This window comes from Gracilinanus agilis, chromosome 2 (assembly GCF_016433145.1).
Source record: "Gracilinanus agilis isolate LMUSP501 chromosome 2, AgileGrace, whole genome shotgun sequence".
NCBI lineage: Eukaryota > Metazoa > Chordata > Mammalia > Didelphimorphia > Didelphidae > Gracilinanus > Gracilinanus agilis.
Window position 1 is genome coordinate 444690712 of NC_058131.1, and position 18968 is coordinate 444709679.

Sequence of the window (18968 nt, forward strand, 5' to 3'; positions counted from 1 at the left end):
AAAGAACCCAACTATTGATAGCTATTTACAGAGACCTGGGCTCAAATTCAGAGGACAAAGTAGTAAACAAAAAACAAACAAAAAACCCAATTTCTGAAACAGCAAAGAAAAATAATAAATGGCCACAAGCTCAAAAAGAACCTTTGGAAGAGCTTTAAAAAGCCCTCAAAAACCATATAAGAGATGTTGAGGAAAAATCAGGAAAAAAAAAAAAAGAGCGATGCAAGAAAATCAAGAAAACTATGAAAGACAGATCACCCAAATGGAAAATGAAATCCAGAAACTCTTGGATGAAAATAATTCATTAAGACCTAGAACTAGAAAAGGAGAAGCTAATGACTTCTTAAAACAATAAGAAATAACAAAGTAAAATCAAAAGAATTAAATAATAGAAGAGAACATGAAACATCTTAACCCAAAAACATCTGAGTAGAAAATAGATCAAGGAGAGACAATATAAGAATAGTCTGGCTTCTAGAAAGTTATGATAAAAAAGAAAGTTTAGACACAAACTTCAAGAAATCAAGGAAAATTGCCCAGAAATTCTAGAACCATAGGATAGAATAAAAATGGAAAGAATTCAGCAATTACTACCTCAAAGAGACTCAAAGGTGAAAATGCAGAGGAACATCATTGCTAAGTTCTGTAGCTTCTAGGTAAAGGAGAAAACACTACAACAAGAAAAAAAAATTAGTACCATGGAGCTATAATCAGAATAACACAAAACTCAGCAGCCTGAACATAAAAAAACCTGAAAGACATGGAACATAATATTTCAAGCAAAAGAACTGGACTAACATATCCAGTAAAGTTAAGCATAATTATACAGAGTAAAAAATGGATATTTAATAGACAAAATGAGTTTCAGTTATTCTTGGGGAAAACCCAGAATGCAGTAGAAAATTTGATCTATAAGAAACATACAAAAGGTAATTATGAAAGACTAATCAATCATAAGCAACCCAAAAAGTCAAATTATTTAATTGCTATATGGGAAAATATCACCCTTAAGAATGACATCATTACTTGAGTACTCTGAAAGGGAAAATGAAGATAAAAGATTTGAGGTTGAGGTGAACAGAATGGAATGAACCAAAATAGACCAGGAATAGGTAAAATGGAACCATTATCTCACATATATGAGGAATGAAGTGGAAGAACTGCCAAGAGAAGGGGATGAGGGTGTAGAGAGCTAATAGTCCTAGAACTCTCATCAGATCTGGGTTAAAGAGAGAACACTATATAAAACTAGAATGATCAAAGTTTTCTTAGTGTATAGAGAAAAAGAGGGAAGGGGCTATAATAAGGGAGGAACTAAGAGAAGAAAAGGGTAGATTAAGAGGAAGAAGAGCACAGATTCGTAGAAGAAAGTACAAAGCAAGAAATAGGGATAAGGCTCTTAGGACAAGATAAAAAACATTTTTAGAATCAAACTCATATCAAGAAATAGGGCAGGGTTAGGGGGACAGGATGAGGAAGGAACTTCTGGAAAGGTAGATAGTATAAAAACTAAAAGGTAAGGGGGGAAGGCCCAAAGACGGGACCATTAGAGAGGTGGGCCAATTTGGAATGAGGAAGGCAAAGAGAAAGGATAAGAGAACATTTTTAAGAAGGGGTGTGAATTGGAGAGGTAGTGAACAGAAGAAATTGGACATTTGAAGAGGGATACAGCAAAAAGAAAGAGGACAAACAATGAGGTAAAACAGAATGGAGGAAAATATGTATCTAGTAATTATGACTTTGAATATGCATAGGGATGAATCACACACATAAAATGAAAATGAATAGCAGAATGGATTAAAAAAACAAAACCCAACAATATGTTGTTTACAAGAAACACATTAAAAAATGAGACACTTATTAGAGTAAAAATAAAAGGTTGGAGCAGGATACACTAGGCAAAGGATAACAATCTTGATCTACGACAAAGTTATAGTTAAAATAGATATAATCAAAAGAGTTAAACAGGAAAACTATTATGTTAAAAGACAGCAAAGATATTGAATCAATACTAAACCTATATGCCCCTATTGTTATAGTATCATTTTTAAAGGAAAAACTAAAAAGAGTTGCAGATAGAAATAGATAACAAAATAATAATAGTGAGGGACTTTAATTTTAATATATCAGAACTAGCTAAATCTAACAAAAAATAAATAAGAAGTCAAAGGGAAGAATAGAATCTGGAAAGAAATGAATGGGAATAGAAGAGTATACTATCTTCTCAGTGGTACATGGCACTTTTACAAAAACTGACCATATATTAAGGCACAAAAACATTGTAATGAAAAAAAGCAGAAATTCAGACCACAATGCAATAAAAATTACATATGATGAAAGAGACCATGGAAATAAAAAGTAAGAACTATTGGAGACTAAATAACTTATCTTAAAGAATGAGCAGTTTAAAGAACAAATCATCAAAACAATAATTATATTAAAGAATGATGAGACAATATAACAACGACAGCAAAAGCTATAATTGGAGGAAAATTTATAACTCTAATTGTTTATATTAATAAAATAGAGAAAGAAAAGATCAATAAATTGGGAATGCAATTAAAAAAACTAGAAAATGAACAAATTAAATATTCCCAACCAAACCCAATGAGAAATCTTAAAGATTAAAGGTGACATCAAAATTCATAAATCACTGGTTAATCTGATAAAAAAGAGAAGACCAAATCACTAGCATTAAAGGCGAAAATACTACCAATGAAGATGAAATTAAAGCAATTATTAGGAGTTATTTTCCTCAGTTGTGTGAAAGCACATTTACTAATGTAAGTGAAATGGAAGAAAGCTTAACAACAACAAAAAAAAAACTGCCTAGACCAGCAATGGGCAAACTGCGGTCCCCTAAAATGTTCTATGCGACATTATTCCTAATCTGATGAATACAAGAAGTAGGATACAATACAATGAAACTTCGAAAGAGTTGCTTTAGAAACAGACTGACAGACGAGCATTTTTTTTCCTTTGGCCCCCTCTTTAAAAAGTTTGCCCAATCACTGGCCCAGACTATTTTAGAAAAAGAACAAGCCATAAATGAACTTCTCCAAGAAAAAAGTATCAGGACAAGATGGATTTAAAAGTGAATTCTACCAAACATTTAAGGAGAGCTGTGAACTGCTCCAACCATTATGGAGAGCAATTTGGAATTGCATCCAGAGAGTTATAAAACTATGTATATACTTAAACCCAGCAATAACATTGTTGGGCCTATTTCTCAAGGAGATCAGGGAAAAAGGAAAAGCACCCATGTTCTAAGATATTTATAGCAGTTATCTTTGTAGTGGAAACAACTGGAAATTGAATGGCTAAACAAATTTTGGTATATGACTGTGATGGAATACTACTGCACCATAAGAAGTGATGAGTAGACTAATGTTTTAAAAAACTTGGAAAGAACTACATGATGGGAAAGAAGTACACAGGAAATGAGTAGAGCCAACAGAACATTATGCAAAGCTACAAAATTAATACTGGAATAATAAATTGTGAATGTCCCCTCCAAAGAGTGAACTGAAAAGTGAAAACCCAAAAGATTTAATCTGTAGTAGTAACATGTCAGTCTCCTGGATGATACCTTTTGTGATACAGAGAGGATGTGAAGGGATTAGCTAGATATGAAGAAAAATAAGCTAAACATATTAAGAGATTTATGATTTAATTTATATATATTCTTCTTTGCATATAGAAATACCTATTTGATTTTGTAAAATTTGGAATAAGAATAAATTTTTAAAAATTTAATAAAATTTGAAAAACCTAGCATCCATAACTTTTTAAGGTTTGTAAAGCTCTTTATAAACATTATTTATTTGATCCATGGAATTTGGGAGTTAGAAGGGTTCTTTGTGGCTAATTCAATGCATGTATCAAAGAAATCCCTGCTATAATATAGCCAGCAAAGCCTCTGTTTGAAGACCTCCAAGGAGAAAGAATCCATCACCTCTCATAACAACTTGTCTAACTTTGAATACTCTCCAGTTTATCTACATTCTTACCATGACTTTCAGTATTAAACACAATACTCCAGATATGAGGACTAAGGGTTAAGGGAGAGTATATAGTATCATCTCTTGATTCCAAGAAGCTAAGTCTCCCATTAATGTTTTTTTAGAAAAAATTTTTATATTTATTGTCATATATTACATAATTTTATATTAATACACAACTGACTTAAATTGATCTTATAGTCTAGATTATTTTTAGAACTGCTGTTTAACCATGTCTCCATCTTCTATTTGTGAAACTACTGAATCCCATTTTATTAGATTCACAGCCCAAAAGGATCCTTTGGGATTTGGATTTTTAGTCATTTAGTATTATTTTTCCTTCCCAACTTTGTAATCTGCAAATCTGTATTTAATTGATTAAAATATTAAACCAAGGTCTATGCAGAGATCTTTGGAATAGTCCACTGGGGATTTCCTGACATGTGGACATTGAACTTCTAACGTTTATCAGTGTAGAGTATCTGAAATTCTATTTGTGCTGAATCTTCTAGAAAAAAGCATTAACAGGACATGAAGTTTTAGAATCCATCTCTCCTTATGTAAAGAATCAATGGGAAAAGAGAACTTTATTTACATGATCTTAAAAGTTAAACTACTTATCAAATGTGTATGTAGAGGAATACTTATTCTATAGTATATTTACATCAGGAGGCAATGTAATATAATGGTATTAAGTTAATCTCAGAGTAAAAAAGATTTGGGTTCAAGTCTTTCCTCTCACATTCTAGTTTTGGATCATTTCACCTTAGTGTTTCAGGCAATTCTCTAAGTTGCAGAACAATTACTAATTTGTATTAGTAGAAGGGGCTTCCTTAAACCTAGGAAATCACAGGTTTAGAATCTTTCCATCTCTTCCAAAAACAAGTTCAGAATTCTGGTCATGTAAAATTAATCCCAAGTTTGTGATAAGCTTCAAAATCACTTTTGAAATGACAATAATTAGGTAAGGACTTTTTTTTTAAACCCTTACCTTCTGTCTTAGAATCAATATCATGTATTGATTCCAAGGTAGAAGAGTGGTAAGGGGTGGGCAATGGGGGTCAAGTGACTTGCCCAGGGTCACACAGCTAGGAAATGTTTGAGGCCAGAGTTGAACCTAGGACTTCCTGTCTCTAGGCCTGTCTCTCAATCCACTGAAACATCTAGCTGCCCCCAAGGTAAAGACTTGTAAATAAGATTTCATTATAAACTGATGTTTTATTTAGCTATGAAAACCTTAGAATCTTTAATATAATAAAGTTGACTAGATTTTATATAATATCCATGGTTATCCATACAAAACTGTATCTGTTTTATTGATATGCAGTTAAGAGTATTATTTGCAAAAAATTTTGCTCTGACATTTTCAAGTCTGACCTTGAAATCTATTCAAATTTTAGATTTAAGGTCTTAAAGTGAAGTTGGGTAAGATCTGGATAATGATAAAAACTATAGACTTGGGGCAGATAGGATTGGAAGTGAAACACAACTAGAGATAAGCTACTCCATATATTGAAGAAATCCTCATAGACTGCAGAATTTTTAGTGCTATTGTATATCTATTTTAAAACCACCTACTGCATAACATGAAGTTCACAATAATTAGACATTACTATTATTGAAAATGTGCTACAAGATCCCATTAACCTGAAGTTTTTAGCCATTTGACATTAAAACCAGAAAGGAAAAAAAGCAAAAATGAATCTATCTAGAATTGCTTTTCATTGAAGGAACTATATTAATTATGATGCGATCTGACCATGTCACTCCTCTTTTCAATAAACTCTTGTGATTCCCTCTGACTCAAGAATAAAATGTAAACTCTTGCTTGGCTCTCTACAACTTGGCCCTCATATACATTACTTCATATGGCCCAGTAAAAATGGCCTCACACCTGACATACCATTTCCCCCATCTCTTCAACTGCACCGGATTGTTCCCTGTTCTTGGAATGCACTCAACTCTGTCTCTTAGTATTTTGTTTTCCTTAGAATTCAACTGAAGTGCCATATTTGACATAATCTAATAATCCTAATCTCCCTGTTACTATTGCCCCTCTATACATTACCTTGTATTTAATTTTGCATACATACGCATATATGTCTATATGTCTATAGTCTGTCTGTCTGTCTGTCTGTCTGTCTATCTATCTATCTATCTATCTATCTATCTATCTATCTATCTATCTATCTATCTATCTATCTAATCTTCCCCACTAGAATGCAAGCTCCTTCAGGGTTGGGCTTTAAATCCTCAGTGCCTAGTATAGTGCTATGTAAAAGAAGCTGTTTAATAGATGTTTGTTGATCGAATGACCAAAATTGATAAAATGTTCATTTAAAAAAACTGTAATAATCTTTATATCGTAAATCAAACTGTTAACATTAAAGTTTCAAATTTACCCTCCCAATAATAAGAAGTTACTTAAAAAAAACTACAGTGTGCACTAACATGTGGAATCGAGAAAACCAGAACTGCTGTGTGGAAAGGTCTGTGTGACCATAGTAGTGTTGACAGGTGGGTTAACAGGCTTCTTTTCTTCTTCCATTACTTCTTTTGATGTGTCAGATGACTGTGATGTGGATGAACTACTAGAACGTCCAAATCTTGAGAATAACATTCCTCCAAGCCCTTTCCCAATGCTAGCAGCGCCTGCATTTCACAAAAATAAGACAGTCATCCTGTATGCCAAATCATACCATACCAAAAGAGTTGAGAGCTCCACCCACCAATTACAGTCTGCTGGAGGATAACCTAGAATATAAGTCACTTTTTCTCCCAAAGTGGGAATAAATATTCAAAAATATAATTCTTACTGTGTTTTCAAAAAGAGTCACTATTGTATAAGATGAAAGGTTTAACATGCACCAAATCACTGGATTTATGACAAAAGGTTGCAGGAATTATTTTACTCAAGCATTCGTTGTCTAAATTATATTTGAGATTAGAATGTTTCACACAAATTATTTTATATGAAGCTATACTCATGTCTTGTAATATATGCAGCACATGTCATTAAAAATTTGGTATTAAGCAGTATGTGAGTTTGAATTTGTGATGTATATCAAGCCAATTTCTAATATATTACAGCTTTATGTCTATAAAAACAATGTGCTAAATCAATTTCATACCTACACATAAGGGATTACATGAAAATCAGAGTTGTAAAACTTTAGTAGTTCTAGAAGATATCCTTTGTTAATTTTTTGAAGGAAACACTAAAAAAAAAAATCTAACTGAAAGCTACTCACTATAAACTACTAACTCTGGCTGTAGAGACTCAAAATGGGATAGTATATTTTTTCATAAGTATTTAATGAGAATACAATTGGTAGCATGTACCTTAAAACTTAACTACTACAAAAACTATACCTCCAATTAGGGAACAAGAATACTCATGAGAAATTACCTAATATGCTGGCTTTGCCTATGTTTGTTATAGATTCCCCATAATGTCGTCGAGACATGACTGGTGAAGTCAGTGGGCTTGATACTGCTGTCAAATTTTCACCCTCTGATGCTGAGGTAGGTTCTTTTGCAGGATTGAGAAAACTTGGCTTCATATGTTCATAAGGTAGAGGATTTGTAGTATTATACCAATGGATTTGGACAGGTGAAATGTTGCTATAGTGTTTCAAAATTAATGGTTCTAATCTATAAGCCTTGATAGAAAATAAAAAAAAACAACAAAGATTTTAGAAAGTATAATAAATTAACAATAAGATTTAATTTTTGAATATAGTAACTTCATTATTAATTATTATGCTAAAATAGACTTCTAAACTGAAAACTCATTTAATTTTTTTCCTAAATTTTACATTGTTCATTTTTAAACATCATCTTATCTCTGAATATCTTTTTCTACCTCTCCTCCCCGGTAAACTATCCTGTTTTTTTTTTGTTTTTTTTTAAAGCCTTACCTTCTGTCTTGGAGTCAATACTGTGTATTGGTTCCAAGGCAGAAGAGTGGTAAGGGTAGGCAATGGGGGTCAAGTGACTTGCCCAGGGTCACACGGCTGGAAAGTGTCTGAGGCCAGATCTGAACCTAGGACCTCCTGTCTCTAGGTCTGACTCTCAATCCACTGAGCTACCCAGCTGCCCCCTAAGCTATCCTTTTTTTTTAAAAAAAATTTAAACATTTATTAATATTCATTTTTAACATGGTTACATGATTCATGCTCCTACTTTCCCCTTCACCCCCCGGCACTCCTCCCACCCATGGCCGATGCACAATTCCACTGGTTTTGTCATGTGTCCTTGATCAAGACCTATTTCCAAATTGTTGGTAGTTGCATTGATGTGGTAGTTTCGAGTCCACATCCTTAATCATGTCCACCCCGACCCATGCGTTCAAGCAGTTGTTTTTCTTATATGTTTCCTCTCCTACAGTCCTTCCTCTGAATGTGGGTAGCTTTCTTTACCATAAATCCCTCAGAGCTGTCCTGGGTCATTGTATTGCTGCTGGTACAGAAGCCCATTACATTCGATTTTACCATTAAGCTATCCTTTTTAACAAAGAATGTTAAAAAGAAAAAAATAGTTCAATAAAACTACCAGCACATTAACTGCTTGTGAGAGTCCCCTACTTCTTCAAAGAGGGAAGGGTAAAATACATTTTCTCATCTCTTCCAATATGGAGACAAACCCCGTTAAGTTCATTGAAATTTATGGAGCAGTAACACTGCTCCTTTCTCTTCAGGATATATCTCTACTTGTGGTATACTGCTGCTTGTTCACTGGATCCACAAAATGGTTAGCTTTTACCATTATAATGAAATAACTTAAAGTACCATGTTACAAAAATTGGTAATTAATAAAAGAATTAAGTTTTCCTTTTGAAAATATTCCCTTTTCATTATTATTCTGATAGTCAAAAACCTTGTTAGCAAATTAGGGTTAAACATAGAAAAGAACCAATTTATAACAACTTAATCTCCATGTGACAGAAGCTGATATTTGTCAGAGAGGGAAACAACAAAATTAGTTAAAAATAAACTGTTACAAAATGAACTAATTAAGCGTCTGTTATTTTTAAAGTCATTTTATTGTACTTAACTGCTTTATCTATATCACTATAGTTTTTTCAAGTTTTTACTTCCTGGAACATGAATAAATATATTTATTTGTGAACAGGAATTGGAGAAAAAAAGGCACAGGAAGTGATTATTATGCCATTTCGTAAGCATAACTGTATCAGCTTTTCTCATAATGAAACAATTTTCTAAAGTTCTAAATGTCTTATTGTAGTCCATTACTCCAAAGATCCAAGATTTCACTAGTGTGGCTTTATTTGTTAGATAATTTAATGAATTGCTATAGTCGAAAAAAAGTCATGATTTGGTAGCTAACTTCTTTAACGAAGAACTAGTCCATTTATATGTCTATACTTGAAGGTCTTCCAGCTTTATATGACCTGCTAGAAATAGTACTAAAGTGAATGCCTTGATGCTAGAACTATAGGAGACTATAATATTTCAGAGAACATCTATTCCAACCAGTACCTGAACAAAACTTCTCTAAAATATAATTTAATGTGTCCTTGAGCTAGTCTAGTCCCTGAACTAGTCTAGTCCATTCTTGGGGGGTTCTGTTTGGCAGTTCTTCCTTATAAGCAATCTTTAATTTGTTTCTCTACAATTTTTGCTGAAGGCTCTTATTTCTGTTCTCTGGATGCAAGCATAGCAAGCTAATCTAAACCTTCTTCCATGAAATAGTTTTCCAAATACCTGACAGCTTTCATGTCTTTTCTGTCTTCCCTTTTCTGTGCTGAATACTTCTAGTTCTTTCAGAGGATCTTTATATGGAATGATCTTTAGGCCTGCTGCCATTTAGTTTGCCAAAGTTATTCCTAAAATGTCTTAACTACAGCTACACATTAATTTATTTCACAAAATGTTATCTATTTCTTTCCCTACCTTTGGGTCACCCAAAAATTTGATAATGCCTTTATATTAGTCACTGGCAAAAATGTTAAACTATCATATAGGTCCAAGCACAGATCCCTGGGGTATTTCACTATAGACTTTCTTCCAAGCTAATATCAAACTATTACTGACTACTCTTTGAATATGCTATTAAGCAATTTCTGAATTCATCTACCTTTAAGTCCAGATATCTAGTTTATAATCTTGCATAATAGAATAAAAAAAAGCAAACACTAACCAAAAATGTAGGAAAACTAGACATATTTTCAGTAATCCCCTAACTAACCACTGTGACACATTAAAAAAAAAAAAGGAAATAAAATTAATCTGGTATGTCCTGTTCTTGATGAAGTCATCCTGCTCTTTTATAATCATTGCTTCCTTTTCAAGAATTGTCCCTTTAATGAATACTGGAATTTTGCCAAAGAATTCAAGTCAAGTTCAACCATCCTAGTTTGTAGACCCTATGCTCTTTTCCATTAAGACATATGTCCCTATCTAGACTTGCAGTACATTGCAGCTTGCACTCCTTGATCATTCAAAGATCACCACCAGTAATTCCATCTTCCAACGGGTGGTAGTTCAACAGGGATTGGTGACATAAACTTGTTAAGGGAGTTAGGTGCATTTATATTCTTATTTGAGTATGAATTTAAAAAGCAAAAATTTCTCTCTCCTCAATTATCATTATACTATCCAACCCAAGAAAATTTATTCATTTTTTTAATTCCTTTCACCAAAAAGGCAACTTCTTTCCACAACCTTTTTGTTGTCCTTGGCTCTCCTCAATTTCAGCTAATTCTCAACACTATTCTTTTTTCTTTTTTTAAAAAACAAATCCTTATCTTAGAATTGATAATAAGAATTGGTTCCAAGGCAGAAGAATGGTAAGGGCTAGTTAATGGAGTTAAGTAACTTCTTTTAGGATCACACAGCTAGGAAATAACTGAATCCAGATTTGAACCCAGAATCTCTGACACTCTTCTTCATACCTAGATGTTATTTAGATAGTCTCTAAGGCAACTTTTGTCTTTTTCTCCTCATCCTAACTACTTCTCTTTAAGTCGTCATAATTTCATTCTTGAAAGATTCTTTATCCTTCATTGGTTGACTTTCTCTTTTAGGTTATTGGAGAACTAATTCCTTTCTTGAACACTGAAATCTTCCTTTCTAAGATCTCAGCTAAATGCCAGATTGTACTATTTTTTCCAGCTTTTCTATGACAGATTCCAAGACAAGGTAATCCTTTGCCCCAAGACTTTCTATAATTTCTACTCCTTGCTGGCTCCTTCAGCTCTGGAAGGATGAAATTATTAATACAAATGAAAAAGTAGCTGCTCTATTTGGGCAGAAAACTATAGCTATCTAAATAATTGAGGTCTTTCAAAACTTATTCTGTTTCTGCTTTTAGTGATCTTCATTTAAATGCTCTCTCCCATCATGATTACTCTTTCTGGCTCTTGGATTTCCTTATACAAATGCACCTTTTTAATATGTAATGTTACCCTGTCCCCACCTTCTTGTCTATCTTGAACTTGTTGAATAAAGTATATTTCTTCCATAATCACGATCTATAACAGCATGTGAATTAAACTAGGGCAAAGGAAAGGAATATTTACTGACATTCAATTAACCCTACAACTTTTCACATCTTTAAGATACTTTTAATATGTCACATGTGTCTTTCTTTTGCTTTGGCATTCGTTTCACAAGATTTTGTTATAAATTCTTTAATTCTTCATCATTTTAAAACCATATTTTTATTACATGGGACATTAAGCATATTTTGATATGAGATTCAAATCAAGGGAGTTCCTAGCATTATTGCAACATGTTTCTCTTCACTTTTTGGAACTTCTTAACTTTTGTGATATATGTCATAGATCAAGGTATTATATTATTCCATCTTCATTTGGGAATTTCTGTACTAGAACAATTCTGCTTCTCAGTATATCAATATATTTATGAGCATTCATCATTCTCACAATAGGGCCAAGAATGCCAGGGCCACTGTAAAAAAAAAGTCCTACTGTTTCTTTGGTGGGGAGTAGTTAGGAAAGAAGATGTCTTCCAGCAGTCTGGAATGATGATGATGATGATGACGATATTCTAGATCTCAAAGGATCATTTGGATTTCTTCTGATACTAGTTTTGATTCAACAATAAATGAAAAATGAATTTCACTTTTCAAACTTTACCTTTTTCTAATCTGTTACTCTAATCTTTTTATTATCTTGCCCATGACAAGTATTTTTTATCTACAATGTTTAGTAGCTATTTTTAAAATAGTCTGTCACCATTCTTCCAGTTTCAACAAGCCTTTGTCACACTGTAGAGGAATCGTTAAAATCTTCTAGCTGGCTTCTGTTGGTTTTCCAAGAATCTATTTTGCAGTAATAGTTTATCAGTTCTTGGCACTGTTTTTCATTTTCAACTACACTTTCCTTTGCACTTAGGTCTTGTTTCCTTATGGGTTTGAGAGATCCTTAAAGTCATGAGGCTTTCCCTATCAAGAGCTATTATGATACATATATATTGTTATATGAATAACTATGAGTTAAAACTTGTCTTCTTGATTTAGCAGCCTATAAATTCACTTTGTTACTTGGACTTTGCATATGTGTACAGACTTATGAGGCCATGGATTTTTATGGCTAGATCTTTTGTTAGATTTTATCAGCTATGAATTTCTGGTTATCTCCACTGCTAATCTTACATTTCAAAGAAGATGTGTCATATATTTTTTGGTATCAATTAGTGGTAAGAAAAATTCCATAAAATGTTAAAAACTGGGCTCAATAATGCACAATTGCTGGGCTACAACTCCTAAGACCAACCTCAATTTTGATTTTGAAACTATAATTTATTTTGACCTAAATATCCTTACATCTAAAAAAACCACACATATTCTTTGGAGAATCATTTTTCTGCAAAACTGTTACAAATAGGGGGTAGCTGGGTGGCTCAGTGGATCGAGAGCCAGTCTAGAGATAGGAGGTCCTAGGTTCAAATCTGGCCTCAGACACTTTCTATCTATGTGACCTGGGTAAGTTCCTTAACCCCCACTGCTTAGCTCTTGCCACTCTTCTGCCTTAGAACCAATATAGAGTATTGATTCTAAGATGGAAGGTAAAGGTTTAAAAAAAAAAAAAAAGGAAAAAATCCAACCAAAATATAATCTGAGAGCTAAAATAATTTTAGGTAAAGTATCTTTCAAAGTGTCAGTTTTTCAACCATACTTTGGAGGCATTGAATATTAATTTTAGAAACCACAACATTGAGAGAAAAAGTTTTTAACTCCAACTCACAACTGGATCTGTGGGATGAAAAATATTTAGTAACCGGTTACATATGATTCTAGGCAAAATGTGGTCTTGACTTCCGCTGTTTCCTGGACGAATACCACGCAATGCCAAAAAAACTGCTAGTGGGGATCCCATGCAGAAAAAATTCTCAACCTAAAAGAAAAAATAATTAATCCTAAATAAATCATATTTGAAGGAGATGTAAATAAAAATAATTTCTTATCCTTTTTATTTAAAGATAAAGAAATGGAGACCAAGAGATGATAAACAACTTAAAGAGTTAGTGAGACAACTGGCACTAGAACCAGGATGACTCTTGACTTCATTACAGTAGAGACAGTACTGACGTAAAAAGTGAAGATTTTAGGTAAGAAATTTATTGTGCAAAGAATGATATAGTTAGGATTTGTTACCTCTCAACTCCGGATACTGCGATCTTCGAAAAACAAATTCAGCTTAAAAATAGGAACTAAGCATGAATTTGATACTCAATAGAATCTTCAAAACACATTGAGTTCTTGACTCTGTTTACAGAATCAAAGAATATTAAAGCTGGAATAAATTTCATCTATTCAATTCAGAATGTACACATAAAAAGCCTATTTATGTGTTAGGTACAAGGGACACAAGAGATAAAAACAAACCACTGGTTTTCCTCAGGAAATTTACAATTTACTACAGTGGAAACAATATATGCATAAGACAAATGAAAAATGTGACAAAATAATTTGGGTCTACAAAAGGCCTCTTGAAGAAATTCACACTTAAGTTGAACCTTTAATACATACACACTGAACCTTTAATATATAGACTAATTCTAAAAGATAGAAATGAGAAGGAAGTGCAAAGGTATGGAAAAAGAAGATGGAATGTCATAAAAGAGGAAAGGGAAAAAATAAAAAGAGAGAAAATAAAAAGTAATCAGTCAAGACAGAGAGTGGAGACAGACAGAAGAACTTTATGTATGGCTTTCCCCCCTTAATTCTAAGATAAATTTCCCAATTACCTATTATAACAATTTTCAAGATGTTTTCTGAAATTATAAGATCAAATTTTCTCCTTTCCTCTCTTCCCTCCTATCTTGGGAATGGTAAACTATTTAATCTGGGTTACACAGGTATTATATTGTGCAAAACATACTTCCATATTGGTCATTGTTGTAAGAGAATAGTCATAATATAAAATCAAAACCCCAAGTAAACTAATGTGAAAAATAGAATGCTTTGATCTGCATTTCAACTCCAACACTTCTTTCTCTGGAAATGGATAGCATTCTTTATTATAAATCCTTGACCATTGTATTGCTGAGATTAGCTAAGTCACAATTGATCCTGGTTCTGCTTATTTCACTCTGCATCAATTCATGTAGCTCTTTCCAGCTTTTAAAATTATACTGCTTACTGTTTTTTAAAGTACAATAGAATTCCACCAACAACATATACCACAATTTATTCAGCCAGTGAAGAGCTTTAAATGCCAAACAGTTGTTAGTATTTTATACTACAGTCAACAAGAAACCATTGAAGCTTTTTGAGCAGCAAAATAACACGATAAAAACAATAAATATAAATTTGCCAACCTTGTAGAATAGTACATATAGAGCCTTAAACTCTGGAGGCAATATGATCAATTAAGAGGCTACTTTAATAAGCATTTACTAAGCACCTACTACCTACTGGGTATCAAATATATATAAAAGCTCTGGGGGTACAAAGAAAGGTAAAAGAGTTTTTAAGGAGTTCACATAATCTAGTGGAGGAGACAACTTATCAACAACAATGAATAGGCCTATATGAACCAGGAAGGCAATAAAATGAAGGAGAATTAGGAAAGACTTCTCTGTAGAAGGTGTGATTTTAGCTGTGAACTGAAGTAAGGCAAAGAGCAGAAATGAAAAAGGAGAATTCTAGGTATGAAGGCTAGCCAATGAAAATGCATAAAGTATGTTGTTCAAGGAACAGCAAAGATGTAAAAACTGTATCCATGGAAGTAGCAAGGTAAATAAAATGACCAGAAAGATGGGGGAGGGAGGGAGGGAAGGAAGGGGAGAGAGAGAAAGATATGTTCAGGTCTGTTATTCAGAAATATCATTCTGATTGTTGATTAGAGGAGTAGAGAAGTAGCTATTAGAGAAGAAGTACTGATGATAAGTAGGAGAAATTTATAAAAGCCATTCCTTAATTGATTTGTGGTCAAAAGGATATGAATAGACAATTTTCAGAGGAAAAAATCCAAGCAATCAGGTCATTATTGACAAATTCTCCAAATTATGAATTAGAGAAATGCAAATTAAAACAAATTTTGAGTACTACTTCATATTCATTTCTTAAGTTGACAAAGAGGGAAACTGATGAATACTGAGGGGCTCTTGGAAAAGATGTATATTAATGTACTGTTAGTGAAACTAACATTCTGGAAAGCAATTTGGATGTTCTCAATTTCTTCAACAAAATATGAGGCAAGATGCTTAGCTGAGATGGTTGGGGATGGACAGGCACAGGAAATTTGAGGAGTTATGAAAATGTTCGGAAAAGCTAGTGAGGGGAAACATAAATGTACAGTCAATAAATTTGATTTTCTTAAGCTCTGTTTAGCACCATATGTGAAGCAATGAAAACAGATAATGGTGGGAATGATAAGAGGTCTCAAGATAATAGGACAATGTAGAGTTGGATTAGTTCGCCAAGGTGTCAAGATGGGGAAAGGAGAACAATGAAGCTAGCTAGTGTAGGAATGATGGTCTGAGAAAGAAGTGGAGGCGTCAAGAGACAGGAAGTCATGGTGTGGATGAAGAACAGAGTTAGGGTAGGAAAGGAGAGGAGGAGGTAGAATGACAATGTTTTGTGATTGAATAAGGGAATTTCAGAATTTATGAACATAGAAGTGGAGCATTTATATATGATGGGAATATCTGCAGATAACAGAAAACAACTGGAATTTAATGAGTTAAAGGGTAACATGGTCAAGCATGCTCTTTAAAGGATCACATCGACTCTGGAGATTAAGGGCCAGACAGGTGTGTATGTGTTTGGTCGAGGTAGCTTGATCATGGGAATTGAGTAAATTGAGGAAATGGGAGATTAGGATGTTTGAGGGAGTATCATTATGTATGGTGCAGTACGCTAGTATGAGGGTGGAAGTTGAAGATGAAAGACTGTGAAATGGGCCCTGAACTCACTGAGAAAAGAAGGGGAATGTTCTAGAAGACAACAGACCACAGCTACTGGAATATGATGACAAGGAGTTAATTAGAGAAGAATTAGTTTAGATAGATTTTCACTGTCCATATAGGTATAGTCTCAGATTGGAGTTTTTTTTTTTTTTTTTTTTAATGGTGCCTATTTTTTATTTTCTAGGACAAGAATTGCATTTTCACTTGTTTATAATATTGATAAAGTATAATGTCCACTCCTCCTGCAGATGATATTCAAGTATTCAGAATGCTCAAATTTATACAATATTTAAAATTTTTCCCCAATTACATGTTGATATAACTTTCAATAATTATTTTCTGACATTTTGTGATTTATGCTCTCTCCTTCCCTCCCATCTCTTCTTCTCACCCAAGATGGCAAGTATTATGATGATATAGTTTGTACATGTGTAATTCTACAATATGTATTCCCATGTTTATCATGTTGTGAAAGAAGACACATATCTCTTACACATGGAGGAAATGAAGCAAAAAATGGCCTGCTTCCATCCGCATGCATTTAGACCCTATCAGTTCCTTCTAAGGCAAAGGATAGCCTTTTTATCACGAGTCTCTTGCAGTTGTCCTGAATCCTTGTGCATTGCTGATAATAAAATCATTCACAGATAATAAATTCAAATCAATGTTGTTACTACATAATGCTCAATGTCTTCTTTGTTTAGAAACCTTTGTCATTGGTGATGATGAATTTGTTCTCCCCAACTGTGCTCTTATCCACAGCAGAAACATTAAGGATTCATTTGCATCAATGTCAAATGTAACTTCAACTTGCCAGGAAGGTTGTTAGCCTTTGTCATTGCTTTTCACCTTAATAAATCTGAATAAGCAATGGTTTGTCAGAGTAGATGGTAAAGGTGAATTTGCTTGATATGGATTGTAGTATCACATTTAATTAGAACTGTTATAACTCCACCAGCAATTTCAATTCTAAAGGAAAGAGTAGTGACATCCAAGTAGCAAGTTCTGAACATTTCTCTCTAGACAAGATGGCAACCCGGATAGTACTGCAGGCAACAACCTCATCAGGAGGAATACTTTTGAGCTACTTCTGGATTTGGGGGATCCATCAAGATGTTATGAATCTGTGATTTATCTAACTTGGCTTTCCTTAAGGCCTTTTCCACAGCATCCAGTGTGCAACTCAAGAGGTCAGCATTCAGTTCTTTAAAATGAGCCCAGTTGATAGAGGTTTAGAAATCAATACCTTCATACAGGGAATCAATCTCAATACTTGCCTCAGTACTAGAAGAGAGGGTATACTTTGCACAGTCACAAGCAGTACACAGAAGGTAGACAGCCCTCTTGTTCTCAATGATGTCCTTCTTGTGCTTTTGACCACGAGGTTGTTAAAGTCCTTCCCACCCTAGTATATGTCCCCAGCTGTGGACTTGACTACAGTGGTAAGAATGGAGACATCTAAGATACACCCCCCAAAGTAAAAAAAATCAATACATTTCTCTCAGTATGAACTTTTTTGTCCAAGTCATAAGTGAAAGCAATAGCGGCTGGCTTATTAATGATTCGGAGCACATAGTGATGTTTCCAATATCTCTGGTGGCTTGATGTTGGGAATTATTGAAGTAGGCTGGTCCTATGGTACTGTGACAACATTTATGACAAGCCTTCCCAATAAGCTTCAGCAATTTCTTTCATTTAGGTCAAGACCATAGAAGTACTTCTGGATAGAAATTTTGGTCTCTTTGTGTTCTACTTGGACCTTAGGCCTGCTTGCATCATTCACCATCACCATACTTCATGTATCATCAAATCTGTGACCAATCAGATTGGCATCAAATCAATTTGATTGGCATCAAAGACTATGATGGTTGGGTTCACTGAAATTTGATTCTTTGAGGCATCAATGATTAAACTTTCTGAGTCTATGAAGACAACATAGGTAGGGGTTGTCCTATTTTGTTGGTCACTGGCAATGACTTCCACTTTCCTATACTGGAAGACTTCCACACAGTAGTAAGTGGTGCCAAGATGAATATCAACTGTGGGTTCCTTTGACAGGTTTGTTGGGTATCAGAGGTCATATCTAACTGCTGTGGAGCAAGAAAGGCTAATATAGTATAGTGTAGACCCAAGTTGGAGCATGCTGAAGGTCATATGCAGCCAGGAGAAGGCACATGTATTACTCTCTTTTCCTAAGATAAAAGGCTAGGCTAGAGAATTAAAATGTCTTTTCTCATTCCCTGGAAGAAAGTATGATGCTTAATGGAATGGTGTTTCTTCTCTTTTAGCAAGAAGCAGAAGATTTAGCCTAATGAAATGGTAGCCTCTCTTTTTACTCCAAAGGCAGGAAATTGGTGGATGTTGGATGTCCAGGATATGATGGAATGGTGTTTCACCCTTTCCTGAGGAAGGCTGGAGACCAGAGTTTTGTAAAAGAACAATGTTTTTTCCTTTTCTTGGAAAGAGAAAAAATTGGTGCTCAATGGAATGGTACTTCTCTTTTTTCCATGGAAGGCAGAAAAACTGGTGTAATGGAATGGTGTCTTTTCCTCTTACCTCAAAGGCA

At 33.9% G+C, this 18968-nt stretch overlaps 1 protein-coding gene across 1 annotated transcript in view; it reads right to left on the reverse strand.

The window, feature by feature from the left end:
• The window catches only part of DDHD1 (DDHD domain containing 1), a 71367-nt gene that overhangs the window by 13801 nt on the left and 38598 nt on the right, over positions 1-18968 (reverse strand). Inside the window, 3 exon segments of the mRNA XM_044664752.1 lie at positions 6453-6653; positions 7411-7663; positions 13234-13383. Of these exon segments, the coding sequence (XP_044520687.1) occupies positions 6453-6653; positions 7411-7663; positions 13234-13383 (604 nt within the window).